The 27,763-nt window shown below is 50.3% G+C and overlaps 1 protein-coding gene across 1 annotated transcript in view; it reads left to right on the forward strand.

Moving 5' to 3' along the window:
* The first annotated feature begins 964 nt into the window (after positions 1-964).
* Positions 965-27,763, forward strand: part of FAM83F (family with sequence similarity 83 member F) — a 34,697-nt gene continuing 7,898 nt past the window's right edge. The window contains exons 1-4 of the mRNA XM_036758683.1: positions 965-1,450; positions 24,845-25,012; positions 25,894-26,015; positions 26,183-26,877. Coding sequence (XP_036614578.1) covers positions 965-1,450; positions 24,845-25,012; positions 25,894-26,015; positions 26,183-26,877 — 1,471 coding nt within the window. The remainder of the gene's footprint in view (positions 1,451-24,844; positions 25,013-25,893; positions 26,016-26,182; positions 26,878-27,763) is intronic.

Raw genomic sequence — 27,763 nt, forward strand, 5'->3', positions numbered from 1 at the left:
TGCTTAATAAATGCTTTTTGGTTGGTTTCAACAGGGACTGTGTGAAGGAAGCAGAGGAACAAAGATGAAGTTGGTGCCTACCTTTTATGTGCCCCCTGCCAGTCTGGTCCTGGAGAGGCCCAAAGTGGGCTGAAGTGAAAGAAAGCCACTACTAAGACCACTGCGACAGCCTTCCTGGTGAAGACCCCAGTGGGCCCCTCTCCTCTCTTCTCTTCTCCCCTGGCCTACACATCGGCCAATGGTTCATTCCAAGCAGAGTGTGTATGTTTCGTACTGGAGTCTCTTATTAGGCCACTCTAAGTTCCATGAGAGGAGGGGTAGCGTTTCATTTCAACTTTGTGTATCTCCTCTAGCGCAGGGCTCTAAATGGATGGAATCTATTTAATAATGTGACAGAAAAAAAGCAGACCATAGCAATGAATTAGTCCTCCTCCTTTCCCTTCCCCCCTTGCACAAACGGGGAAACTGAGGCTCCTGGATGTGGCTTGCCCAAAATCAGAATCACAAAAGGTCAGAGTTGGAAGGAAGGATCTCGGAGGGCAGCTCAGAATCCCCAGTCCAACGTTCCGTACAATGGGTCTAGCCTCCCCTCTGAGCACATTTTCGCCTCTTTCCCATGAAAGCCCGCTGATTCCCCGAGGAGGGGAGCTAGCTGGAGCGGAGCAGGCCACCTCCCTTTCCCGCACATCTCCTCTCCCCGCCCTTGCCAGGGCAGCGCTCCGCGTTCCGCGCCCCGCGCTCCAGGGCGCACCGGGCTGCTGCGCACACAAGAGGCAGTTGAGCTGGTTGCAGCCCGCCCGAAGCTGCCCCGCGCGGATTGGCCCGCGCCCGGCCGGGGGGCGGAGCTCCCGCCAGGTGAGTCTTGGGCCCAGCCCCGCCCCGCCGTGGGCGCCCAGGTGCGCAGGGGGCTGAAGCCTGGGAGCCCAGAGGAGTTGCAGCTCCAGCGCCCCAGCCGCCGGCCGTCATGGCCGAGTCTCAGCTGGGCTGCCTGGACGAGGCGAACGTGAACGAGAAGGTGACCGAGGCGCAGGCTGCCTTCTACTACTGCGAGCGGCGGCGGGCCGCCCTGGAGGCGCTGCTGGCCTCCGGGGAGCCGGCCTACCAGGACGTGCTGACCAAGGAGGGGCTGCGCGGCTTTCTGTCCGGACCCGAGCGCCAGGCGCTCCGGGCCGACTGGCGCCCCTACGAGGTGGAGGCGCCGGGCCCTACCAAGGGCAAGGGCAAGACCAAGACCAAGGTCCAGGCTCCGGTCCCCGCCGAGCCTTCAGCCTCGCTGGCCTACTGGCCTGACCGTTCGGACACCGAGGTGCCCCCGCTCGATCTGGGCTGGACGGACAACGGCTACTACCGGGGCGTCAGTCGCGTCACCCTGTTCACCCACCCTCCCAAGGAGGAGAAGGCGCCTCACCTCAAGGAGGTCATCAGGACGATGATCCAACAGGCCCAGAAGGTAGGGGCTCCCTCCTCCCTGCGCCCTAGCGTGCGCCCCCACGCCCACCCAGAGCGCAGACCGATGGAACCCTTCCCCGCACGGGGCAGGAATCAGCTAGGTGAGAGGCCCAAGATGCTAGGCCCCTAATGGGCCCTGGAATCACGGGATTTCGTGCAGGAAGGGACCTCGGAGTTCCTCTGGTCCAGCGGATTAGGCCCAAAGAGAGATGGGATTTGCCCGTGCCTGCTCAGGTGGCAGGTTCTAATGCGGCTCCTGGGCCTCCCCATCCTGCCCCCTTGCCGCCCACACCTCGGCACAGTGGAGCTTTCAATTTCATTACTTCCTCCTAAGGCCATCTGGGTGTTAGAATGATTGAGAGGTGGTCACCGGCGTGAATCTCACAAACTGTGTGCTGGCAGAGACTTTGGGGTATCTGCTCCAAACCTGTTTTACAGATGAGGAAACAGGGCCACAGAGGTGAAATAAGTGTCCAGGCCCTCACAGTAATATGCATCAGTAGGAGGATTTGAACCCAGGTCCTCTGAATCTCCTGGCTGGGCTCCTTGATTGCATTCTGACTGCAGCTGCCACTCCTTTCTCTCTTCCCTCCTTCCTTTCACTCCCCAGCCCCCCAGTGTTGGCTTCTGATGTGGCTCTGGAGTGGGATGTGGTTGTCTCCTAGCTCTATCTCTGACCCTGCCCTCTCTGCTCTCCAGGCTTGGGCACCTGCAGGACCAGGTGGCCATCAGAGGTCCCTTTGCCTCACTGAGCCTCAGTTTCTTCATCCGTATAGAGGTGGAAAACACATTTGCACTCCCTACATCATAGGACCATGACGAGTCAGGTGCTCAGTAAACCTGCCCTAAAAACTACCAAACTGAAAGCTATTTTGCTTTTCTCCCTCCCCCCCACTTCTCTGGTCTTGCCAGTTTGGTTGACTAGCCACACCTCTCCTGGTGTGTTTAGCATTTAAGGCCCCACCCCCAAGCTACTGTACCTTGGGGCCAAGCAGAGGATGAGCTGGGAAGCCAGTTGTGGGGGAAGGGGCAGGGGAGCATGTAATCTGACCAGCAGAGGTTCCCCAGGGAGGACACCCTTAGGTTTAATGGGCTACTGGAGTGGGGGAAGCGGCTTCTTTTGCAAAACTCCCCTTGCAGATTCCAACTTTATGCCCCCACCCGCAAAAGGGGGATCTACTTCCTTGCCCAGTCCCAGTGACCTTTGTACTCAGACCTGCTTTGCTGAGAATCAGATATACCTGGGTTGTTGAGGGGAGAGGCCCTTTGGAAAAAGTTTGCTTGGGTTCTGGGAGGTGGAGCTTTCTGTGGGAATGGCTTTGTTTCCTTCCTTTCTTGGGGCTTTGTTTCTCCAGCCACCTGACCAGAATGGACTTTGTCCGCTGGATTCTGCCAAGGGTGGGGGAGCTCACCTGGAGATCCTGGATGGAAATGTTAACCCTTCACTGTCTAGACAGTTTCTCTAAGCCTTCCTTGTATAGGGTTGTATTTATCCCTCCCCCCAACACACACACACACCTATATAAAGACACAGACTCAGAGCTGGCGAGAACTTTAGAGATCATCGACCTGCTTATTTTCCAGATTAGGAAACGTGGGATTGGAACCCTGGTGTTCCTTTTCATCTTTCACTCCTCTGCCAAAGTCTGACCACATCACTCCCTTACTCTATAAACTGTGCTTCCCTATTACCTCTATAATCAAATATAAACTTCACATTGAAAGTCTTTCATGCCCTGACCCCAACCTCGCCTTCCAGTCTTCTTACAAATTCCTCTCCTCCATGTGCACTGAAGTCTACCTCAGACCAGCTCTGTGCCTCTTCCCAGGCTGGTCTCCATGCCTGGAACACACTCCTTTCTCCCCCTTTGCCTCTGAGAATGCCGAGCTTCCCTCCAGACTGATCTCTACATAAAGCCTTTCCCTATTCCTTCCTCCATTACCTTGTATATGGCTTATACCTACCTTATATATGTACATGCTATCTCCCTCCACATGATGTAAGATTCTCCAGAATAAGGATGGCTTTTGTCTTTGTGCCTAGCACCCGGAGATGATAGGATTTCATTGGATACAGAACTCAGATGGAGAAGCTCCAATGCAACTTACAGTCTCTGGGAGTTGCTTAAAGAGAGCCAGCCAGTGTGTTAGAAGCTGTACTGGGAAGCAGGCCTCTCCATGTCTGAGAACAGCTCTCTAGAAATACCTGTTGATTGACTGATTCGATTTTTCCATTGAACTCTGATGGGGGTGGAGGGCTTGGGGAAGCTCCCCTAGTCAAGGACCGAGGATGATATTGTCATGGGCCAGTCTTGAACTAGGAAGATCATCATGGATTGAGTAGTTACCATGCCCTGAGCCAGGTCCACGGTGCTGTGAGAAGATGGCCCCAGGTTATCTCTGGGGTCATCAGCGGGGATCTCCATTCAATTTGATGCCAATGCCAGGGCAGGGATGCCGATTCTTAGGGGGAAAAGGAGAGCACAGAACTCATCTGTGATTCTGGTTAGAAAAACAGCTGCGACAGAAATAGACAAAAGCATCAACTCATCTCTAGTCATCAAACAATGTTTGAGTACCTACTGTATGCAGGGGACTGGGATACAAGCTGTGGCATGAGGGCAAAGAGCAGTAGATGAGAGCTCAGGATCCGAGTGCCAATCCTGGACTTACCACTGATGAGAGGAGTGGCTCTGGGCAAGTGGTTTCCCTTTTCTTGGCTTCAGTGCCCTCATCTGTAAAATGAGAGGGCTAGATTGGCATGATCTCTAGGGTCCTTTCCATCACCAAATCTACTCAATCCAGTTGAACATGGGTTCAGGGCTTACTCTTGCACCACATCTCCCCACTGGGAGTCCTCTGTACCTTCCACGCTGCCATTCTTACCCCTGGGTTTGCCCAGCCTTCTGGGCCAATTCAGCTGAGCTCTTCCTTGTTCCTTTTCACCCGGAGGAAGGGAGCTGCTTGTCTTCATTGTTCAGATTATAGAAGGGCTGAATGGGGAGTTGGTCAGCATTCCTCCAGTGCTGCTAGATGGAGAGTATCTTTAGCAGCAGTGGTGAAAGGGAAGGGGAGGGAAGTGCACTGATAGAATGAGCAGTGGGGTAGAAGGAGTTAGGCCTTACTACCAAATCCTTCTTCACCTTCTCCCTACCCACCCACTCCCATTGGGAGAGAACACCATTGCCTTTTCCCCAGCAGTAAGGCAGAAGAGGTGAGCTTTGAGCCAGACCCTGATGTAAGAATGGGTAGGGTAGGTGACAGAATGTGGAAAGTCACCCCCTTTCCCCTTTATAAGCATCATCACAAGCTTGCACAGAGTCAGGGAATTTAAGATGAGAATAGACAAGACAGGTTAGGAGTTTAATGAGAAGACTCATCTGGATGAACCCATCTTCTCTCCCTCTACCACTGGTTTCATGAAACCAATAAGATTATGTTTTTTATGAATCAATGTAAAGTCCTGCACTTGGGTTCAAAAAATCAACTACCCAAGTATGGGATAGGGGAAGGTGTGTCTAGAAAGCAGTTGATGTGAAAAAGACTTGGGTTTTGATGACTGCAAGTTTAGCAGTGTTACATGGTTAGCCAGAAACCAAATGGGATCCTGGGCTTTAATATAATAAATTAAACTAGGCTTTTCCTTTTCCCTTTCCATACCACCTTTTCATGACTTTAAGTTCACGAAATGATGTATGCACATTCATCCTCATAGCCACCCTATGAAGCAGTGTAAGTATTCTCACAGAGGAGCACCATAGTTTTGGAGCTGCAAGTCATTGAGTCTAATCCCCGTGTTTTACAGATGAGGAGACAGAGGCATAAAGTAGTTAGGTGACTTGCCCGTGGTCATACAACTAGTCTGAGGCCAGATTTGAACCCAGGCCTTCCTGACTCCAGCCTCAGGTTAAATGAATTTACCTAACATCCCTTATGGTGGGGAAAATAAGGAAGTGATTGTCCCACTGGTCAGATGTTATCTGAGGGCTGTAACCAATTCTAGGAGCCACATTTAAAGCAGTACACGGGGGAGCTGGAAAAAGGATGATGAAGATAATGAGGGGGCTTGAAACTTCACTCTCTGAAGAATGGCTGGAGGCCCTAGAGATGGCTAGCCTGAAAAGAGAGGGATCCGTGGGGAGGTTTGCTTTCCCTCTCCAAATTTCTGAAGGATTCTCAGAGTGAAGAGAAATTAGACTTGTTCCACTGGACCCCAGGGGACAATTACAGGTGAAAATTACAGGAAGGAAGATCTGGGGGCTTAATCCAAGGAATTTTCTAGCGAACAGAGCTGTCCCCCTCTAGTGATTGAGCTTCCTGTCACTGGTGTGAAGCAAGCAGAGAGGCTCCATGACAATTTGGGGGTTGTTGCTGAGGGGATTTGGTCAGATTTGGGCTAGATAACCTCCAAGGGACTTTCCCACTCCTAATTCTGTATGTTTGTATTCATTTTAACCCAACATAAGTCACCAGAGTTTTCTCTGCTCTCTTCGGCAGTCATTGGCCCTTCTATCTATCCAATTACAGGATTTCAGAGCTGGGAGAATCCCCAGGCCAAAGTTAGAACAGAAGGTGGCTGGCTGTTGTGGGCCCCACTGAGTCTGTCCTTTTTCAGACTAAATACTGCCTCCTCCCCCACCCCCACCCCTACCCCTGAGTTTCTTCTGCCCTCGGATGGCCTAATTTCTGGTGGCTTCATGGATAGAGTGTTGGACATGGAAATGAACAGACCTTGGTGTGACTCCTGGCCCCGATATTTAGTAGCTATGTGGACCTGGGCAAGCTGATTAACCTTCCTAGGCCAAGATGACTTCTAGAGTCCCTTCCAGCTGTGGATATGGAATTCCCCTTGGCCTCAGTTTCCCCATCTGTAAAGTAAGGGAGTTGGACTTGGTGGCCTCTGGGGGCCCTTCCAGCTCTCGATCTGGGATCCTACACAACCCCAGTGCTGATGAAGTACTTTCTGAAGGGAGCTTTTGACTGAGGCGGAGCAGGCTGGGGAAACCAGGGGAAGATGCAGTTACAAGTGGTTCACCTCACTGTGGGCTAGGATGACTCATGCTTTTATAGAGCTTTATGGTTTAAAAGAGAAAGGCAGCCTCCCACAGTGGACAGTGAGCCCGCCTCAGAACTAGGAAGACCTGCTGGGGCCTGCCTGGCTGCATGACCCTGGGCAAGTCCCCTCGCCTCTCCTCACCCCAGGCAGCTCCCCAAGACTGCACATTTCAGAGAGGTGCCAACATGCAGCTGAAATCAGAGGTTTGGTCTCAATCTCTTTGCGGTTTAAAAAGCCCTGGGAAGGAGAGTACATGTATGTTCATGCCCATTTCTACACATGTAGACACTGAGGCTCAGAGAAGGGGAAGTGCCCACAGCTACAGAATCAGTCAAATTTGACCCCTGTTATATCCCCTATTCTTTGTGCCACATTATCTGGAGGCTAGGACTACTTTGACCACAAGGAGGCTGGGCTGGTAAGCTCTTTACAAGGTCAGTGAAACCAAACAGAGCTGCTGTGAGTAGATGTCCCAGCCTGGGTTCTGAGGTTCTATAGCCTTAAAGTAGAATATGAAAGGATCCTGGTTTGAAGGACTCTTGGAAACCATGGAGTCCAACCCCTTCATTCTACAAATGAGGAAACTGAGGCTGAGATGGGGTAAATAAGTTCCTCGAGGTCATATAGCTAGTATGCGGCAAAGCCAGGATCTGAACCCAGGGCTCCCAGCTCCAAACCCAGGACCAAGCTGTACAAAGCTTCATCCCGGTAGAGCCCAGATTTTAACCGGGGTCTCTCCAGCATTCTTTGAAGACCCCAAGCTGACCCTTAAGCATCAGCATGCTTCTCAGGACACGTAACAGTCCTGTGCCAGTTGTGGGTGTATGTGTATGTACATCTACGTCTTCCCTAATACACTCTCAGCACGATTATGGCAGGCACCGTGTTTTATTCTTTGTTGTTCAGTTATTTCTGTTGTGCCCATCTCTCCCTGGCCCCATTTGGAGTCTTCTTGGGAGTGGTTTGCCATTTCCTTCTCCAGCTCATTTTACAGATGAGGAAACTGAGGCAAACATTGTAAAGTGACTTGCCCAGGGTCACACAGCTACGAAGTGTCTGAGGCTTTATTCTTTAATCTCCCACAACACTGAACACAGTACATTGTATATAATAGGTATTTAGGGTAAGTTTATTGAGTGAGGGAGCCTGCCAGGGCTCCTGAAATGTCCACCATTAAAGCCTCTTCACCGGCTTATGGTCTTGTCGTTAGAAGGCACCCATTAAAATCCACATCGGAGGGGGCAGCTAGATGGCGCAGTGAGTAGAGCACCAGCCCTGGAGCCAGGAGGACCTGAGTTCAAATCTGACCTCAGACACTTGACACATGTACTAGCTGTGTGACCTTGGGCAAGTCACTTAACCCCAATTGCCCTGCCTTCCCCCCTCAAAAAAAAAAAGAAAGAAAAAAAAATCCACATCAGTTACCCAGAAGGCCTCATACTGGGTACTCACTCTGTAGAGTGCCTGTGAGGAAGCAGAGAGCAGGGCCCTGAGGGCCTGGGACATTGGTCTGGCAAATAACCAGAAATGATCTGGAATATGAGGGATTGGGCAGCCTCGTGAGGGTGTGTGTGTGTGTTTTGTAGGGGTGGCAAAACTTTCTGTCCAGAGAAGTCAGGTTATATCCAGGAATAACTTTAAAACAAACTGGAAGAGACCCCTTAGAGAGGGAAGAGAGGAGAACAAGCCTTTATTAAGTGGCTACTATGTGCCAGGCACTGTGCTAAGTGTTTTACTGATATCTCATTTGAGCCATTGACCCCTGGTTTTACAGAAGGGGAAAGTGGGGGGGGGGCCATGAAGCACCTGGCCCAAGTTCACATGATGCCATGTAGTGATGTCCCCAATGACAGCGGCAGGATGTTTTAACGTCCTCAGGCACTGATCCTGCTCCCTCCTGTCACTAGAATAAAACACAGATTCCTCCCCCTGGGCCTTAAGACCAACTGGAATTGTTTGTAGGGAGGTTTGAAACCAAGTTCCTTCCTCGGTCTCATGTCACATTCACTGATGCTGCTTTTCAGACAGACTGGGCTCTCAGCTATTCCCTGAATCTGACATTCTCTCTCTCGGTGTATTTGCTCACGCCATCCCTGTGGGAGCTGGCGAAGGGAAGGAGATCACCCTTTTTGGTCATCCCCAGGACACAGCTGAGAGTGAATTTGCAAGGAAGTCTGTGGACGCTTACTAATTGCACACCTATTTTAGGTGTAGTATAGCAGGCTTTGGCATGGGGAGCCTGAGGTAGAATATAGCCAAAAGCATGTATCTTCCCTCAAGGAACTTATAACATGCAGGAAGTCCTCATTGTTCATCATGGAAACATTCCTGAGGGGCATGCAGGATGAAACAACAAGGCACAGTGGGAAGAATGTTGGGCATCAGAAGGTGTGACTTGCCACTGACTACATGACCTTGAGCAAGACATTTTGGTTCTGGAAGCCTCAGTTTCTCTGTAAAATTGGGGTTAAAACTCAGCAGGGTTGCTGTGAGGAAATGGCTTTTTATACATTGTAAAGCACTGTGTCATTTTTAAAAATTTAATTTTTTTCAATGAACAAAAATCTACTTTCTCTATTGTTGGGGAGAAAAAAAAACAAAACAAAACTTTTGTAACAGCAAAACGAACTCCCCCATTGGCCACGTCCAAAAAACGCTCCAATTCTGCCTCCTGAGTCCATCGGGAGGTGGGCAGCATGTTTCAGCATTAGTCCTCTAGAATCGTGGTTAGTTGCTGCGTTGATCAGAGTTCCTAAGTCTTTCAAAATTGTCTTTTCGGTGTTTTTGTTATTGTATAAATTGTTCTTGTGGTCCTGCTCACTTCCTTCTGCATCAGTTCATACAAGCCTTCTCAGGTTCCTCTCAAACTGTCCCTTTCATGCTTTCTTATAACCCAACAGTATTCCATTACATTCATATAACACATTTTGTTTGTCCACGCCCCGATTGATGGGTACCCTCCCAATTTCTAGTTCTTTGCCACCACAGAAGGGGTGTATGAGTTGTTCAGGCAGGACTAGCACCTCTGGCGTTGGGGATGCTGAGCCCTTTTCAGGGCTGCTCATCTGCCTTCGGTGTCCACCTGTCCCGAAACTCTCAACTATGGCTCAAGAAGCTGTAGCACGGGCAGTGTCCATAGCCAGTAAACTGAGGGATGGGCTAAACCAGGCTGAGGGTAACCGAGAGGCCTCAAACCCATCAGTGGGTGAGGGGGATGTCCACTCCAAGTGTGGGAAGACTTCCCCTGGAGGAATGAGAACAACTTGTTCAACATCCATGATGGCAGCTGAAGCAGGTGCTGCGGAGCCCTTAGAGCTTGGTTAGACGTTGAGGACATCGAGGTCATCCATTGCCAATTATCCTGACTCTGGAAGAGAGAGTGAGGCTGACGACTTTCCAGTTCATCCAATTCAAGATGGCACTCCATGATGTCATTGGTCCTCTTCAAAAATGAAGGATGAACCACCAAAATTCTTTTGTACATCTGGGTCCTTTTCATCTTTCTTTAATCTCTTTGAGGGACAGACCTAGGAGTGGTAACATCCCTGGGTCAGAGGTATCTCTGGTTCTGTAACCCCTGGGGGCACAGGGCCAAATTGCTTTCCAGAATGGCTAGACCAACTCAGCGACCATGCATTAGTGTGCCTGTTTTCTTGAAGTGTCTCCAACATTTGTAATTTTTCTTCTTTTGCCAACCCGACGGATGAGTGCCATGTAAATGTGAGGTATGTGTTAATGAAGACAATGATGAAATGAGAACCAGTGGGTAGTAAATGATCAGGACTCGAAAGTTCCCAGAGGAGGGAGAGGTGGTCAGAGAAGGCTTCCTGCAGCTGGTGAAGGTGGGCCCTGAAGCATAGGTAAGCTTCCAAGAAAGGGAGGAAGAAAGCATTCTGGGTTGGGGGAAGAGGACAAAGCTTGAGCCAGGGACACTAGAAAAGAGCCCTAGACCTGGAGTCAGAGGCCTCGAGTGTGGATCCTGCCATGGTCTAGCTGTGTGACCTAGCGTTAGTCGGGTGGTCCACCTAGTCTTCTGTTTTCCTTCGCCATCTCTAGAAACACTACGGGGTTATTTTAATGTCATCCCTAGAGATCAGGTGGTCCTGGATGGGTCGTATAGAAAGCTGGAGCTGCTGCCATATTGTAGAATCAGTACTGAGTCCTCACCTCCGCCTAGCAGGAACCCATGCTGCCTCCTCCAGGAAGCCTGCAGTGATTCTCCTCTCCAGTTAGCTTTCTGCCCTCCCAGAACTCACTGTGCATATATGTTGCATTTCATTTTCTGAGTCTATGTTGTTTTTCCCCAGTAGAACTGGTGTCCCTGGAGGGCAGGGACTATTTCATCTTTGTCATTTTATTCCTCATACCAGCAGAGTGCCTGGCATACAGTAGATGGTTAGTAAACATTTGCTGTTTAGTAAATATTTTTTATTTTGGGGGGGGGGGCAGGGCAATTGGAGTTAAGTGACTTGCCCAAGGTCTGTTTAGTAAATATTTAGGGCATCTAAGGGGCGCCATGGTGCACAGAGCACTGGGCCTGGAATCAGGAAGACTCAACTTCATGAGTTCAAATCTGTCCTCAGACACTTATTAGCTGTGTGACCCTGGGCGAGTCACTTAACCCTGCTTGCCTCAGTTTCCTCATCTGTAAAATGAGGCAGAGAAGGAAATGGCAAGCCACTCTAGTATTTTTGCCAAGAAAACCCCAAATGGGGTCATGAAGAGTCAGACACGACTAAAATGACTGAATGCCACTAAATAGTTGTTGTGTGAATGAACTTTTTGCCCCCTTCTAAACGGTATAGGGCAATGGGAGACTGAATGTGGGTGCAAATCTTGGTTAGTACCAATGTGACCTTGGCCAAGTTGTTTTGCTTCTCTGGGTCTCAGTTTCTCCCTCTGTAAAATGGGCTGGGTGGTCCTAAGGGCCCTTCCAGGTCTAGCCTAGATCTGCCCCTAATATCCAGAGTTAATTCTGCTCCTCACCCAGAGCAGGCTGTGGTCTGACCCAGGCATCCTCCTCTCCATTGGTTGCAGAGAGACGACACAGTTGCCAGCCTTGACATGTCTTTTCAAGTGTCCTCTCTTACTTGGCAAGGGGCACTGAGTTAAAACTGGGCATCAGAGCCTGAGCTGGGGTCCCCGGGGCCCACTGCACCACACCCCCTCCGCTGCAGCATCTACCACATTTCCATCTGATTCGAGACCCCTGCAGTGCCCCTCAAAGCAGTCAGTTCTGGGAACAGATACCAGGAGAACAGCCAATGACAGGGTATGTGGTGCTTGTCTTTTTTTTCCTTTTTAAATGTCTCAAGATAGTGCCCAGAATCTTGCCCCAGCCTGCCCCTGCTTTTCAGACTTTAGGGTGTACTCACTCTCCCAGGTGGTTCCTAGCTGGAGAGAGGGAGAGGCCATAGACCCTTGGAGGGGGTGGCGCCTACTAGCTCCTTTGCCTTCTCCCCTGGGGCGGCTAGCTCTGACTATCCCATCAGGCCCTGTGTGGAGATGCTGTCCTAGGGGCTTGGGGGGGGGGCCCTCTTGATGTTTTCTTCTCCTGGAGTGAGCTCTTCCTCCGGAGCTGGATTTCTGGTCCTATGGTTTGTGACCGTGTTTGCTTTTTACACCTGATGGTTGTGTGTGGGAGTGAAGCTTACTAGCTGAATGCCATACTTAAAGGGGAGCTGGGAGGAAGCCACTGGGAAGGGGTGTGGAGGCCTGCACCCAGCAAACAGAGGAGGATGTTTGGGGGGCTGGAGACACATTCTGACATATTTATGTGACTCTGGGCAAATCAAAGTTCTCTCCTCTACAAGATAAAGTTAGACTGGATGGCCTCCCAGGTCCCTCTAATTCTGCATAGATGACCTAGAACAAAGAACCAAATGAACAGCAGTATCCTAAGGGCTCTCTTGTGGGGGAGGGATTCAGTTTGTTCTCTTTGTCCCAGAAGGCAGAACCAGGAACAACGAGCAGGTTTTGCTGAGGGACCAGTGTAGACCTGCCCTAAGCTAAAACTTCCTGAGTGGAATGGGCAGGGCAGGGAAGCTAGCAGGCTGCCCCTCCCTGAAGGTCTTCCAGCAAAGCCTTAGAGACCCCTCTACTGAGCAGTTATAGAAACCTCTTTATGGAGGGGGTTGGTTCTTCCTTCAGTTAGCACCGGTGCAAATGGCCTCTGAGACCGCTGCTCACTCAGAGACTGACTTTTCTCTGAGAGCCGCTATTGCTTTTGGAGGAAGTAGTGGAGGAGGGAAGGTGACCTAGAGGGTATGTGTGCAGGTTCCCCTGTTGCTGAGCCCAAGAACCCTTGGGCCAGTGCCGGAGAATGATCGTCCTGAAGAGAGTGGCCTTGACAGATCCGTTCCAGCCAAGGGGTGCTCAGGCTGGAAGGAAGCCCCAGAATCTGGGGTGACATTTATGTATCTAGAGGATTCCACATTGAGGCACCGTCGGTGATGTGTGAGAGCAAGAGGGGAATCTAAGCAGGACCTTCCTCTTGGTGCTCTCGGCCATAGAAAGGGGATTCTCGAGGCTCCCTCCAGAGGCAGTTTAGACCAGGGAGCTAGAGCAGACTCCAGTTCAGATGCTGGCTCTGTCCCTCACTGCCAACATGACTCTGGACTACTTCTTCCACTCCCCATGGTCTTGGTTTCTTCTTCTGTAAAATGGGAGAGTAAACTCTGACTCTGTGACATCCCCTCTGGCCCATGAGCCTCTGGTTCGGGGATCTCCCCCTCTAAATTTGACGACATGCTTCCGAGGTCCTGAGACCATGGCTTGCGTCTCCAAGGACTCCGGAGGCTCCCCGTGCAGCTCTGGTTGCTCATGGATGGGAGCCCGCCATTGGACCATGCAGATGTAAGCCCTGACCACACCTTCTCCTGCCGGGTAATCTGTGGCCATAGTCTTCCCTAGGGCAACCCCAGGGAGTCTATCTAGTCCTCTGAGGGCCCTCCTCTCCAACTACTGGCATCCTGTGGATTCTGTCTAAATACAAGGGCTGACCACCATTTGTACCAAACCCTTGGTCCATCTCCACACCTTTATTAAGGACCTACTATGGGCCAGGTAAAGGCAGTGAGTAGAGCACCGGACTTGGGTCTTTATGAGTTCAAATCTGGCTTCAGGCATGTGTATTTAGTAGCTGTGTGACCCTAGGCAAGTCACTTAACCTGGAGCCAGTTACCTCTGACTTGCAAATCTATAGCTCCTCTCCCCCACAGTACCAAACCTGGGCTCAGAAAGGCATTAAGGTTAGTCAGGAAGACTTGAATTCAAATCTGGCTTCACACACTTACTAGCTCTGTGACCCTGGGCCAGTCACTTGCCTCAATTTCCCCATCTGTAAAATGGGGATAGTAGCAGCACCTACTTCCCAGGGTGGTTGTGAGGATCGAATGAGAAATATTCGTAAAGCACTTCGTACGACGCCTGGAACATAGTAGGCACTTTAATAAATTCTCCTTTCCCTGGGCGAGTCACAGTCCCCTTCTGCTTAGTCCCTTCATCTCAGAGAGTGAAAGAACTGGAGACGTCCCTCTCTGTCCTGAGCCCTCTCTTCTCCTAGCTGCCACATGAGCTCCCGTGGACTCAGCGCTGCCCAGCCCTCACACCTCCTAAGTCACCAGCAGCCTACGGGGCATTTCCAACTGTCTGTGTCCAAATCAGCATGAAAAAAGAATTCATTATCTCCATGCCCCCCTCCACATCCCCCCCATTAACATCCTATCCCATCCTATCACGTAGCACACATCTCAGTGACTAGGTGACCCTGCCTAGGGCTGCTGGCCTGAAGCCAGGGAGGCCTGAGTTCAAATCTAGCCTCAGTCACTTAATAGCTGTGTGACCCTGGGCTTGTCACTTCAGTCTCTCTCAGCCTCAGTTTCCTCATCTAGAAAATGGAGCTGTTGTGAGGAACAACTGAGATGAGCTTTGCAAAGTGCTTTGCCAGCCTTCAGGCACTAATAGATGCTGGCTATCATGACCATCGCCATCCAGCCGCTGGGTCTTGTCCATTCTCCCTCCACGGCGTGTGTCCCCTCTCTGATCAGACAGCCACCGTCCCAGTTCAGACCGAGATTACCTTTTACCTGGACTATGGTCAAACCTCTCGAAGCCAGGCCCAGGAGCCCCCACCCCGAGCCCTGTCATCTTCCTGATCATTCCCCTGTCACCCACCTGCTCAAAACCCTTCGGTCTCTCCCCAGTGCTTTACTGAAGTTTCACAGGGTGGGGGAGGTGGGGCAGTTAAGCACCTCTGCCATCTGACTCCACTTGTCTGTCTGCCCAGCCCCGTCTCACATCTTCCTTCACAAGCGGTGCTCTCCAGCCAAACGACTCCGAGATTTCTGAACTCGGACCACCTGTCTCCTGTGTCTTTGCATTTGCATAGGTTATTTCTAGTGCCTGAAATGATCACAAGCAGCTGGTAGGCCGCCAATCCAGGACAAAGACCCTTGACGATCCAGCCCGTCTTTTCAGGCTTCTCTCCCACATCCATCCCAGGACTCGAGCCCTTTACAGACTGACTCCAATCTATGTTCCCAGATCCGTTTCACGTTATTATCCTTGAGGGCTGCCTTTTTTTTCCTGAACAAGACATTCCATCTCTCACTACCATGCATTTGCCCAGGCTGTTCCTCTTGCTTGTAATGCTCTCCTTCTTCACCTTGTGTCTCCCTTCAAGACTCAGTCCAGGAACCACCCCACCCACAATAATGCCGCACACCACAAGCTGTGAATGCTTTCCTCGTTGATTCTTTTTTTTTGGGGGGGGGGGAAGGCAGGGCAATTGGGGTTAAGTGACTTGCCCAAGGTCACACAGCTGGTAAGGGTATCAAGTGTCTGAGATCAGATTTGAACTCAGGTTCTTCTGACTCCAGGGCCGGTGCTCTACTCACTGTGCCACCTAGCTGCCCCTGTGGATGCTTTTCTCAACCCCTGAAAGAACTTTGCATTATATTTTATTCACTTTGTACTTGTTATCTGTAAATATACTGTATCCAATAGAATGGAAGCTTCTTGAGGCCAAGGACTATTTCCTTTTTAAATGTGTATCCCTAGCATCTAGCAGAGTGCCTGGCACAGAGGAGGCACTTAATATTCATTGAATGAATGAATGAAACTCTTCTCTGGTTCCCAACTAGGGGCTCTCTCCAGTCTTGTTTTCAGTTGTTTCAGTCATGTCTGACTCTTTGTGACCCTATTTGGGGTTTTCTTGGCAGAGATACTGGAGAGGTTTGCCATTACCTTCTCCAGCTCATTTTACAGATGAGGAAACTGAGGCAAACAGGGTTGAGTGACTTGCCCAGAGTCACACAGCTAGGGCTGGATTTGAACTCTGGTCTTCCTGACTCCAAGTCTGGCACTCTATCCACTGTGCCCCCTCGCTGCTCTCTCCAGTCTGCCACCTTCCTAACGCATCAGTAGAATGGTAGGAATAGGAATAGAGATTCCTCCCTCCAGGACCCGTGAGGAGGCATGCTTAATCCTCTTCTTTAATGCGCAGCTTGAGGCAGAACCTCATCATTTTCTATCTTCCTAATTGGGAGTCAGAGTTATCTCAGCTGGAACTTGGCTTTATTCCCCTCCCACCGCACCCTTCCAAGGTAAGACTCCAGAACTCAGACACATCCATGAGTTCATTCAATGATTTACCTAAAGCGCAGCTTTGACCATGCCACCCCCCTACTCAGCAAACTCCATTTTAGATAAAATACAAGATCCTCTGTTGGTTGTTCAAAGTCCTTACTTGGCGTAGCCCCTCCTCCCTTTCCAGTCTTCCTCCACCTCACTCCGCAACATGTCCTCTTCGATCCAGTGACTCGACCTCTCTGGATGGATGCTCCATGAACAAGCCCAAGCCCCTCCATCTCCAGGCGGTCTCTGGCGGTCCCCCTGCCTGGAACACTCTCCCTCATCAGCTCCAGCTGCTGCCCTCCCCAGCTTCCTTTAAGTCCCAGATAAGATCCCACCGTCTACATGGAGCCTTCCCCAACCCCTCTTCATTCCAGTACCTTCTAGTACTCATTTCCCATTTATCCTGTCTGTAGCTTGTTGGTGCATATTTGCTTGTTAGTTGTCTCTCCAATTGGGTTGGGAGCTCCTTGAGGGCAGGGACTGTCTTTTGCCTCTTCTCGTATCCCCAATGCTTAGCATAATGGCTGACACATAGCAGGCACTGATAAATGTTTGTTGGTTGCTTGAATAGGATTGGAGCTGCCAGCCAATTTGAAATATCAGCGGGGAGAGCCCTGATATGGGGTCAGGAGTTTGAATCCTGGCTCTTTTATTACCCATGTGTCTTACAGTAAGTCCCTCAGCCTCTCTGTTTCTCAATTTCCCCACCTGTTGGACTTGATGGTCTTGAGTTTAAAGAACTACAGTCTGTAGAGTGAACTCCTTCTAGCCATATATCCTGTGATTCTGGAACATACTTACAATGTCCAAAAGATTAGGGGGTGAAGGAGAAAAGACCAAATGTACATTTCTCTCTTCTTTCCAGAGGTGGGGGCCTCTGGGTGACAAACACTGCCAGACTGGGTTAATGTGATGAATTTTGCTGATGCGCCTTTTCTTCTCTCTCGCTTTTTCATTTTTTGTCACAAGGAATAGCTCTCTGGATCATGGTGGGAAAAGAGAATGCATTCGGAAATGAAGGGGATAGGCGCTCAAAAGCTATCAATAAAAATTTAAAAGAGATTGTGAAGTAAATGTTTAATCTCAGAAGGTCATCCTATTTCCAAGCTCTTAGCAGCATCCACCTGTATCTATCCATTGTCTGTCTGTTCATTACACATGAGCCTCATTTCTTCCATGAAATAGACCTGACAGGACTTCTCTGTCAATATGTTTCTCAGCAGTGAGTTAGTTCTCTGTCCTGGAATGGAAGATATGGGTTTCTTTTTAAAAAATAAAAAAGGAAAAGGAAGGAAAAGCCTCTCTGGATGGTAAGTGGGCTACTTCTTTTCTCTGGCCATCGGTTTCCTCATCTGTAAGGGAGATGATGAGGTGAACTGGCTGATCCCTGAGGCAGACTGGCCTTCCCCACAATTAAAGCCCAACCAGCCAAGGTCTGTGTGTTTTGGGCTTCAGGCTGGAGTTGTAATCAGCCTCTCTGGCTGCCTATCTGTCAGCTGGGGATAATGGGATGCCTCACCAGGACTGAACAAAGGGAGGTGATTTCCACTTTGATGCTGGATTTCTAGAAGCGGCCCAGACTGCTCCTGGAGGCTGTCCTGACTGTCTCAGGAGGAGCTCAGAGGCGTGTTAAAAATGTATTGTCATGTCCATCTGGCACTGGCATTTGAACTGGGTAGGACTGAAGGGTGGTGAGCACTCCTGACAAAGGAAGAGAGGCTGGGACCACCAGTAAAAGGGAAGGAATTCAGTTCCACCAACATTTTTGAGACACCTACCATTTGCAAGGGGTTGGGTCAGTCCACAAGTGTTAATTAAGCCCCTATTATGTGTCAGACATTGTGCTCAGTGCTGAGGATACAAAAAAAGGGCAAAAGACAGTTTGTATTCTCAAGGAGCTCACAGTCTAGTAGGGGAGACCATGTGCAAACACCTGTGTGCAGACAAGCTAGAGAGGAGATAAAATGGAAATAACCAACAAAGGAAAAGTTCTGGAATGTATACGGTTTGGGGATGGCTTCTTGTAGGGGATGTGGAAGAAGCCAGGCAAGCCAGAGATGACAAGGGAAAGTGTTCCACGAAAGGGAGATGGGGTGGGTACCAGTGAACACTGACTCCCACAGTCAAGAGATAGGGTGTCTTGTGAGAGGAACAGCAAAGAGGCCAGTCACTAAAGTACAGGGTACGTGGGGTGGGAGGGAAGAGAAGACGAGAAAGGTAGGGGGCAGGGCATAAAGGGCCTCGAACGCCAACATTGGATTTTCTATTTGGTCCAGAAGCCACTGGAGTTTATAGATAGTGAGGTGACGGAGGTCAAGTCTGTGGGTCGGATGATCAGCTTGCAGCTAAGTGGAAGATGGCCTGGAGTTAGTCCTCCAAAGTGCACTGGATTTGCTGCTTAGATATGTTTGTATCTGTGTCTCTACTTTCATATTGTTCCAGCCCAGCAGACTATCGACTCCCTGAGGGTAGGGACTGTTTCATTTTTGTCTTCAGGTCCTAGCCTAGGGCTTGGTATACAGTAGGTGCTCAATAAATGCTTCCTTGAATTCTTTTAGCTTTCCCAAATAGGATTTGGGGTTCACTGCTTGAGTTAACTTAGTTTACCATTAGAAAAAGTCCTTTCAGGGCAGCTCGAGGAGCAGGCCCAGCACAGGCTTAGTCAGCCAGGCTTGCCTGGGCCTCCCTCCCTGCCCCAGGACTAGAGCTAACTGCTGACGTGGTGTCCGCTCCAGCCTGGTCCCTTTGTTTTCCTGTACTTCAGGGATGGGGGGGTGGGTCTCCCCTAGTAACTGGCAGCCACCCAAGCCTTGATGCCAGACACCTCACGTCACTGTTCGTGGGGAAGCCTACAAGGTAAGACTGAGCCTTAACATTTACTGGCATGTATAGACATGCAGGGAAGACTGGGGGTGCTGGGAAGCAAGCCTGGGTTCGAGTCCTGATCGCCATTTACTAGCTGTGTGACTTCTGACAAGTGCTCCCCCTCTCTGTGCCTTGGGGTGGGTGGGGTGAGGTGAGGTCTTCCCTTCTTCTGCTAGTTATAAGCATCTTCCTCCCCCAACCCCCACGAAATTTGTTTTGGATTTAGTTTGCACATATCTCATGTGTCCTTATCTCTGATTATGTTGTAACCCCCTCAGTTTAATGTAATTGTAACCTCCTAGAGGTTAAATTGTTTATATCTGTATCTCATGCCTGGGGCAGCTACATGGTACAGTGGATGAAGCACAGGGCCTGGAGCCAGAAAGACTCATCTCCCTGAGTTCAAATCTGGCCTCAGACACTTCCTAGCTGTGTGACCCTGAGCAAGTCACTCAGTCCTGTTTGCCTCAGTTTCCTCATCTGCAAAATGAGCTGGAGAAGGCAATGGCAAACCCCTCCAGTATTCTGCCAAGAAAACCCCAAATAGAGTCATGAAGAGTCAGATGCGACTGAAATGACCGAACGACAACAGATATTTGTTGTATGAATGAACTTTTTGCCCCCTTCTCTCTGGCTGAAACACCTGAACAACAATCTTGTGCCTACCACAGTGCTTATCACATAGTAGGTGGTTAATGAACGTTTGCTTGTGGATTCTCTCTGAACTTTTAAAATCCATAGGGTCATAGACTATTAGAGCCAGAAGTTAACCTCAGACTTGGCAGGGAGTCTTAATGTTTTGTGTGTCCTGGGCCCCTCTGGAAGTCAGTCTGCTAAAGTCTATGGACACCTTCCCAGAATGATGTTTCTAAATATGTGTGTGTGTGTGTGTGTGTGTGTGTGTGTGTGTGTGTATTTTAAGTCCACAAATCCCAGGTGAAGAAACTCTGATCCAGTCCATCCCCCTCATTTTACAGAAGAGGAAACTGAGTCAGAGATTAAGAGACTTACCCAAGGTCATATAGCTAATGAGTCATAAGATCATAGGACTGTGACTCTAAAGGTAGGAGGGACTTCAGAGGCATCTAACATAGCCTAACCCTCATTTTTACAGATGTGGAAACTGAGGTTAAGGCGATTCGTCTACAGTCTCACAATGGCAGCACTGGCATGTGAACTCAGCGCCTCTGACTCCTAATACTTGGCTCTTTCCCATCATGCCGCAGTTCATAAAGGGCTGTGTCTTCAGATCCACCTTACAAAGACCCTGTGAGGAGTCTTATCTACACAGATAAGCAAACTGGGGCCTAGAGAGAAAAGGACCAGTGGGGGGAGGTTACAGGTTCTTTGGGGACAATGTGACTCTCTGAAATCATGTGTTTCTGGAACATGTGGCTAGTGTCCCTTCATAACATCTCTGTGACTAGGTTGGCATTCCCAGAGGTCAGCAGGGAAGTCCTGGCGACCCGAGACCCTCCTTGCTGTGCAGCCACCACATCATCCCCAACTGGGGCATGGATGGGCAGCCTATGACCCTGAGCCAGTCCTAGAAGCTTCGTTTACTTAAGTCTCATTTCTCAGCCTAGTGTTCAGCCCCTCCTCCCTCCCCCAATCTCCCACTGCCCCTGGACCTGTGGCTTGATTGCCCACTAATTCCGCCAGACCGGGCTACTTATCGTCTGTGCTTTGGGCATGCTGCGCTGTCTAGTGGCAGCCTCAGATTTGGAGCCAGACGCCCAGCTCTGGCTGGGTCTTCGTCTAAGTCCCCTACATTTTCCGAGCCCATTTCCTCCTCTGTAACATGAAGGGCACTGGGCTGGACGGATGAAGCCGGGCGGGACATGGGAAGAGCAGTGAGGGAGCGAGGCCAGAGTCAGAAAACACCAATGGCGTGGGTCGTAATTGGGAAGAAACAGTAACATCCTGGCTCCCTGGATATTATGGTAATGCTGGATGATGAGGACAAAATCCTTCCCTGCTTTCAAGGCTCAAATTCTATCTATTTCAACAAGCATTAGACACTTTCTATGTACATTCCAGGTCCTTGGACATGCTGATAGAATGGAAGCTTCCTGAAGGCAGGGGCTGTTTCATTTTTGCCTTTAGATTTCCAACTCCAGCCTAGAATGCAGTAGGAGCTTAATAAATGCTTGTTGGTTCACTGGTTGATTTATGAAACCAGATTTATAACCTGATTCTCTCCCTTCTACCCTGTTGTGTGGTCAGGAGAGACAAGTACACTGGCCTTGGAGTCAGAGGACCTGGGTTCAAATTCCTCTCACTGCCTATGGTGACCTCAGGCAAGTCACAGATCTGGAGCCGGAAGAGACCTCGGAAACCTGGAGTCCCTCATTTTACAGATAAAGAAACTGAGGCCAGGGGAGGTTAAGTGATTGCCCATGGTCACGGAGAGGGTCAGAAATCTAGGACTGAGTCCAGTCCCTCATTTTACAGAGGGGGAAACTGACACCCCTAAGGAGGGGGTGAAGGAAGTGACTTGTCCAAAGACACTTAGCCAAGATTTAAATCCAGGTCACCCTTTCCGTTAACCCTGCCCCCCAAACGAGTACAAGGAGAAAGTGGATGAGCACTTATAAAGTACTTACTGTATGCCAGGTACCGTGCTGAGCATTTTGCAAATATCTCATTTGATCCTCACCACCCTGGAAAGGGAGGTTCCATTGTTATCCCCATGTTACAACTAGAGAAACTGAGGCAGACAGGTTGTGACTTGCCCAGGGTCACATGGCTGCTAGTGTCTAAGGCAGAATCGGAACTCGGGTTTTCCTGCCTCTGGACCCAGTGCTCTGTCTGCAGGGCTACTTTGCTGCCTCAAGTACGGTGGTGGAGCCCAAAATACGATGAATGAAAGAGAAAAGGGTGAGGCCTTAGCTCCCTTTAAGGCCTTTTACCAGCCCCTGTGGCCCTGGATAGGTCATTTGACATTAGTCTTCGAGTCTCTCTCAGTTGTTTCATCTATAAAATGGAATTTTATGGGGTAATGGAAAGAGGGCTTGGGTTCACTTAGTTTGCATGTGACCTTGGGAAGGCCACCTCTCCTCCCAGGGCCTTAGTTTCCCTTTCAGCAAAAGGAAGTGGCTGGACCAACAGGACTGGTCAGATCTATATCTCTGGCCCCATGAATGCTTTCATTGCCTTGGTCACTGGAGGGGGCAGGGAAGAAGCATCATGGGGACATCATGGTCAGCTGGCCGCTGGGGAGCTGGTGCTGATCTCACGGACACATCCTTTGGTGGCTTCACCAGGCCCATGGAGAAAGTGGAAGGAGAGCTGCTATTGGTTCCAAGTGAGAACTTCCATCATTGTTAATATCTGGTAGTAATTAAGGAGCCCAGGGAGGTAATGTGTGGAGCTGGGCCGTTTAATTAAAACCGGATGGCAGGTAGAAGGAAGTTTCCCATCTCCTCCCATCCCACTCCCCCATCCAACTTTCTAGCAAGAAGCCAGACGCGCACCCAGCGCAATGAGAGCACCAGACAGAAGCACTGGAACATCAGAGTGGAGAGGCCAGCCTGCCTCCCAGTGGGCTTATCAGCCCAGTGGCTTCTGCCAATGACTGCCAGCTCAAATTAACCTCTTGCTGTGGGTGCTGCCCCTCTGTGGGCAGCAGGGAGGAGCAGGCAGAGACAGAGGTGACCTTGACATCCCTTCCTGGGAATCTAAGCCTAGGACAGGGTGTTCAGCCCAGCCCTGGGTGGGGGGGGGGGAGTGTTTGTATCCCCTTCCCCCTCCCCAGAGCATACATTGAGAGTGCAGAACCTGTGGTTGTCCTGGGTGATTGCTCATTGTACAGGGCTGAAACTGGGCAGCTCCAGAAGGAGAGGGCTGGCTGTTGTGGGCCTGACACAACAGAGCTGGATGTCAGGTGGCACCCATGGAATCTGAGCACAAGGTAATTATCACTCCTTTGCCACAAGCAGAGAGCAATTGATTTTTTTTTTTTACTACAAATATTTTACTGTTTAATTTAGTGCTGATACAGCTGATAGAATCTCAGCAGTGCGTGGCAGGCTGCAGGCCCCGTGGTCTGGAAGGGAGAGAGGGGAACAGGGACAGTGCTTAGCCAGAGACCTCCCTTTGTCTGGCTTTGTGACCACCCACCCCATCCAGCCTTTGATGCTTTACTACCATGGGGCCTAGGGCAAAACACTTCTCTCTGTGCCTCAGTGTCTTCCTCTGTAGAATGAGACAGTTGGACTAGATGACCTCAGAGGTCTCTTCCAGGTCTGGAGCTTCTTAGATTCTGAACCTGATAGAAATGGAGTTGGGCCTTCAAGAGTGACTGGGGTATGAGTGGATAGAGAGGAGGAAGAAAGGTATGTCAGACCTAGAGAACAGCATGAGCAAAGGCTTGGAGATTGGCTTTGAGAGCCAATAAAGAAACCAGCGTGGCTGAAGTGAAGGGTTTGCAGAGGGAGAACAGATGGAGAAAAGACTGGAAGGGCGAATGAGCGAGATTGATTGCAAAGGGCTTTGAATGCCGAAGTGAGAAGACTGGACTTGTAGTCCAAGTAGTTTGATCTGAGATTTGAGAATGGTGTGGGGTAGAATACCTAGAAGCCACAAGAATGAGGCCAATGAGCACTACAACTCTGAAATGCCATTGGGAGAAGACAAGGCTCAGCCCAACTTTGGGGAGATCAAAGACTAACCATCATGCAACTGTGTGGCATCTGTAATTGCCCTATAATTTCTTCTTGTGATGGAGCCTCCCTTGTAAGATGCCCACCCCTCATTGCCTCAGTCAATCAGCAGACGTCGATTAGACAAAAAAGGATCTGTACCTGTCATCAAGGAGTTCACATTGTACTGGGCTAAAAGAGTACAAATGCACAGAAGGAGACAGAAAAATATAAGCACAGTAAGCACAATGCAATTTTGAGAATGTTGGAGGAGGCAACATAGGAGCATAAAAATACATACAGAACACATACAATGTTAAATCATTTTGAGGGGCAGGGAGGGCACTGAAGTAATGTCCAAATCTCAGGAAACAAAGGGGATGCCACTTATTGAAGGGGCAAGGCTGAATATTTTGTGGTATTTGGATATAATGGAATCGTTGAGCCAATAAGAAATGAGGAACATTAAAAACTTCAGAGAGACTCAGGAAGATTTGCATGAACTGATGCAAAGGGAAATGAGCTGAACCAAGGAAACAATAGAAGGTGAGAACAAAGAGGAAACAATGTTGCCTGGCAGCAGAGATCTGGTCAATGTCAGTGTCCAAGTCTGGATTCCAGGAGACTGATGGTGAACCATGCCTCCCTCTTTGGGGCAGAGAGGCAGTATACCTAAACAAGCGTTTTATGATTTCAGTTTTTATGCATGTCGTCTCATTTAATGGTCACAACGGCCATTTAAGGTGGGTTCTACAAGTAACACCTCCATTTTTACAGATAAGGGAACTGAGGCTCTTACAGGTGAAGTCCATTCAGACCTGCCCAGGGTCACACAACTATTGAGGGTTGAGATTTAAACTTAAGGTATCTTCCGAGTCTAAATTCAGCCCTTTCCAACATATCAAACAAGGTAATATCTGGAAAGCGTTTTACAGACCTTCAGAAGCAACATAAATATTAGCTATTATTTATGTACACCTTTCTGGTTCTAAGTGTGGTTTAGTTACAGGTCGTTTCTGCTGCTTTTGAGCCTCCACCCGGCCCAAGCTGCGTCCCCATGCTGGCTCGTCCCTGCTTCCTGAGTTTGGGCGTGTCCCTAGGAGCGGTGAAGCCACTGTCAGTCAGTAAATAAGCATTTATTTGGCACCTTCTATGTGTGGCGCACTGCGCTAAGGCTGTTGTTCTTGCCTTCCAGGTCATTGCAGTGGTCATGGACCTTTTCACAGATGGGGACATCTTTCAGGACATTGTCAATGCTGCCTATAAGAAACGGGTGCCCGTGTACATAATCCTGGATGAGGCAGGCGTCAAGTTCTTTCTAGAGATGTGCCGGACCCTGGAGCTCAATGATTTCCGAATCCGGGTATGGCCTAGACCTCCAAAGGGAGGGTAGGAAAAGGCCCAGACCCTCAGAGGGAGTGGCATCTCCTCTTCTCACCTTTTCGGCTCCCTACCCACACATGAGCTTAACATCCAAAGCAAATAGCCGCTATCTGCCTATGGCCTCCACTCACAGAGTGAGGAGGGAAGAAGGGCTCCCCGAACATTGGTTCTGATCCAGCCCACTCTCAAGTGAAGCTGCTGCTTGGTGCTTGTCAGCCTCAGGTCATCACCAATATGGTGGAAGAGTCCAGAGTTGTGGGTGGTCCTTTGAATGGTAACACCCTTTCAGGGTGGCAATGCCTTTTAGAAGCGCTTTCTCATTGGACCCTCACAACAACCCCATAGGCCGGATACTACGACTGTTCCCATTTTACAGAAGACAGAAACAAGACTCTAAGAAGTTAAACATTTTGCCCCAGGTAACTCAGCTAGTAAGGAGCTGAGGCAGGATTTGAACCTGAGTTCTCATGATTCCAGGCCAAAAACTCAGGAAGAGTCAGGGGAGCTGCTCTGGGTGAGCAGTCTGGTCTGGCCTTTGTCCACACATTAATGACTTGGTCCCCATCTGCCTTTCCAGAGGGGTGCTTCACCAAGTGTACACAGTGTGGGGTTAGGGCCAGCCTCACTGCTCTCTGGAAGGGACAAGTCTGCTGGGTACAGAGCCCATTCTGCCTCTACCGAGGGTCAGAGAAAAGCTCTGGAGTCAGGGACAGAGAATGTTTCAAACTGAGCCGTGTATGGTCAGGGACCTGCAGAGCAGAGGGAACCCACTTTCGGCCATTTTGGCCTCACCCATATAAACACCCATCCTAGGCCTGACAGGTCAAAGCGACCTTCATTCCTGTCTCCTCTCCCCACCAGAACATCCGAACTCGCTGCGTGACTGGTGTTGGGTTCTACATGCCTGATGGAAAGGTCAGAGGAACCCTGTCCTCGAGGTTCCTCATGGTGGATGGTGACAAAGTTGCTACGGGGTCTTACAGGTGAGTGGGGCTGAGCCTGAGCTGGCCGGGGCGGGGGGGCACTCCCCTCTTCAGCCTTGATATCCTTGGAGCATGGGCAGTGAAGTCGGGATAGCCTGGGGCTTGGGGAGGACGGAGGAGGCACACAGGGACCAAAAGGACTAAGACCCCATCGCTGCTCCTTCCAGCTTTACCTGGCGCTCCTCCCACATGGACAGAAATCTTCTCCTGGTGTTGACAGGGCAACATGTGGAGCCCTTTGATGTGGAGTTTAGGGAACTCTACGCTATCTCAGAGGAGGTGGACCTGTACCGAGAACTGGGCCTGACGGGCCTCAAATACTCCTCCACGGTGGCTCGTAAGCTGATCAACCCAAAGTATGCCCTGGTGGCAGGCAGCCGCCAACCTCCTGGGGAGATGATGCGCTGGGCGCGTCAGAAGCAGGAGGCCAGAGGTGGGGAGAAGGATGAACCACAGGAGGGAGGTGGGGAAGGCTCCGAGTCTGCCCGGCGCCTTGACAGCTTCCTCCACGACCTGGTCACCCTAGACCAGGTGCTGCCCGTGATGGACCCTCCACCCCTGGAGGAGGCGGCCTGGAAAGGAGGTCGACAAGCGGAACCAAAGCCCAAAGGCAAGGAGCCTTCCGTCCGAGACGGGAAGAGTGAAGCCACCAATGGGGCGGCTGCTACTGGCAAAGAGGGCAGACGCCTAGGTAGCAAGTTCAGCTGGAAGCTTAAGCGTGCTCATGCCACCAACGGCATGGTCAGCTCCCTCTCCAGTGAGACCTTCTCTGAAGGGGAGTTTGTGGTGGTGAGGAGGCCAGCCCTGGGCCCGGGTACCCAAAGCCCCAGCAACGGTGTCCACAGCAACGGCAGTGTCTCAGGTAGGGATCCTGCCGGCGAGGTCCTGTTTCCCACCTCCCCTCCCCTCCTCCAGGTCTCTTCCCCTGCCCTTCCCCCAGGCAGTGCATGGTACCAATTATGGCACACACCCCATAAGACTTTTTAAAGTTATTTTTATTGATATCTTTTGTTTTTCCATCACCTTCCTTTGCAAAATATCCCTGCCTCCTCCCCTACCCAGGGAGCCATCCCTTATCACAAGGAATACAAAAGAAGGGGGTGGGGCAAGTTCAGCAACACCAACTGGCATACTGACCAAGGCTGGCCTCCCATGGAATATTCTGCCCCATAATCCCGCCCCTCCTCCCAGGGCATGCAACTTGGGAGTCTAAGACATGAATTCGAGGGTCCACTCTGCTACCTGCTGCCTGGGTGACGCTGGACAAGTCACTGTTCTTTCTGGGCCTTCGTTTCCTCGTCTATAAAATGAGGGGTTGGGCTAGATGACCTCCTAAGGGCTTTTCTATCTCTGAATCTCTAACATTCACATTTATAGTCTCTCTCTATCAATCTGGGGATCCCAATAACCCTGTTGGTACACAGCCCTCATTTTGCAGGTGAGGAAACTTGAGCCCAGAGAGAACATTTGTGTAAGTCACAAAATCAAGTGAGCAGGAGTTTTATTAAGCACCTACTATGTGCCAAGCCCTAGGCTGGGCTCTAGAGATACAAAGACAGAAATGAGACGGTCCCTGCCCTCATCACAGGAGTTGGAACCAGGACAAGCATGCAGGGGTTTTCTGATTTCTGGCCTGGGACTCTTTCCCTCACAATTTTATTGAGCACCTATGTGCCAAGCCCTAGGCTGGGCTCTAGAGATACAGACAGAAATGAGATGGTCCTTGCCCTCATCACAGAGGTTGGAAC

The sequence above is a fragment of the Trichosurus vulpecula genome, chromosome 5, assembly GCF_011100635.1.
Source record: "Trichosurus vulpecula isolate mTriVul1 chromosome 5, mTriVul1.pri, whole genome shotgun sequence".
In the NCBI taxonomy this organism is placed as follows: domain Eukaryota; kingdom Metazoa; phylum Chordata; class Mammalia; order Diprotodontia; family Phalangeridae; genus Trichosurus; species Trichosurus vulpecula.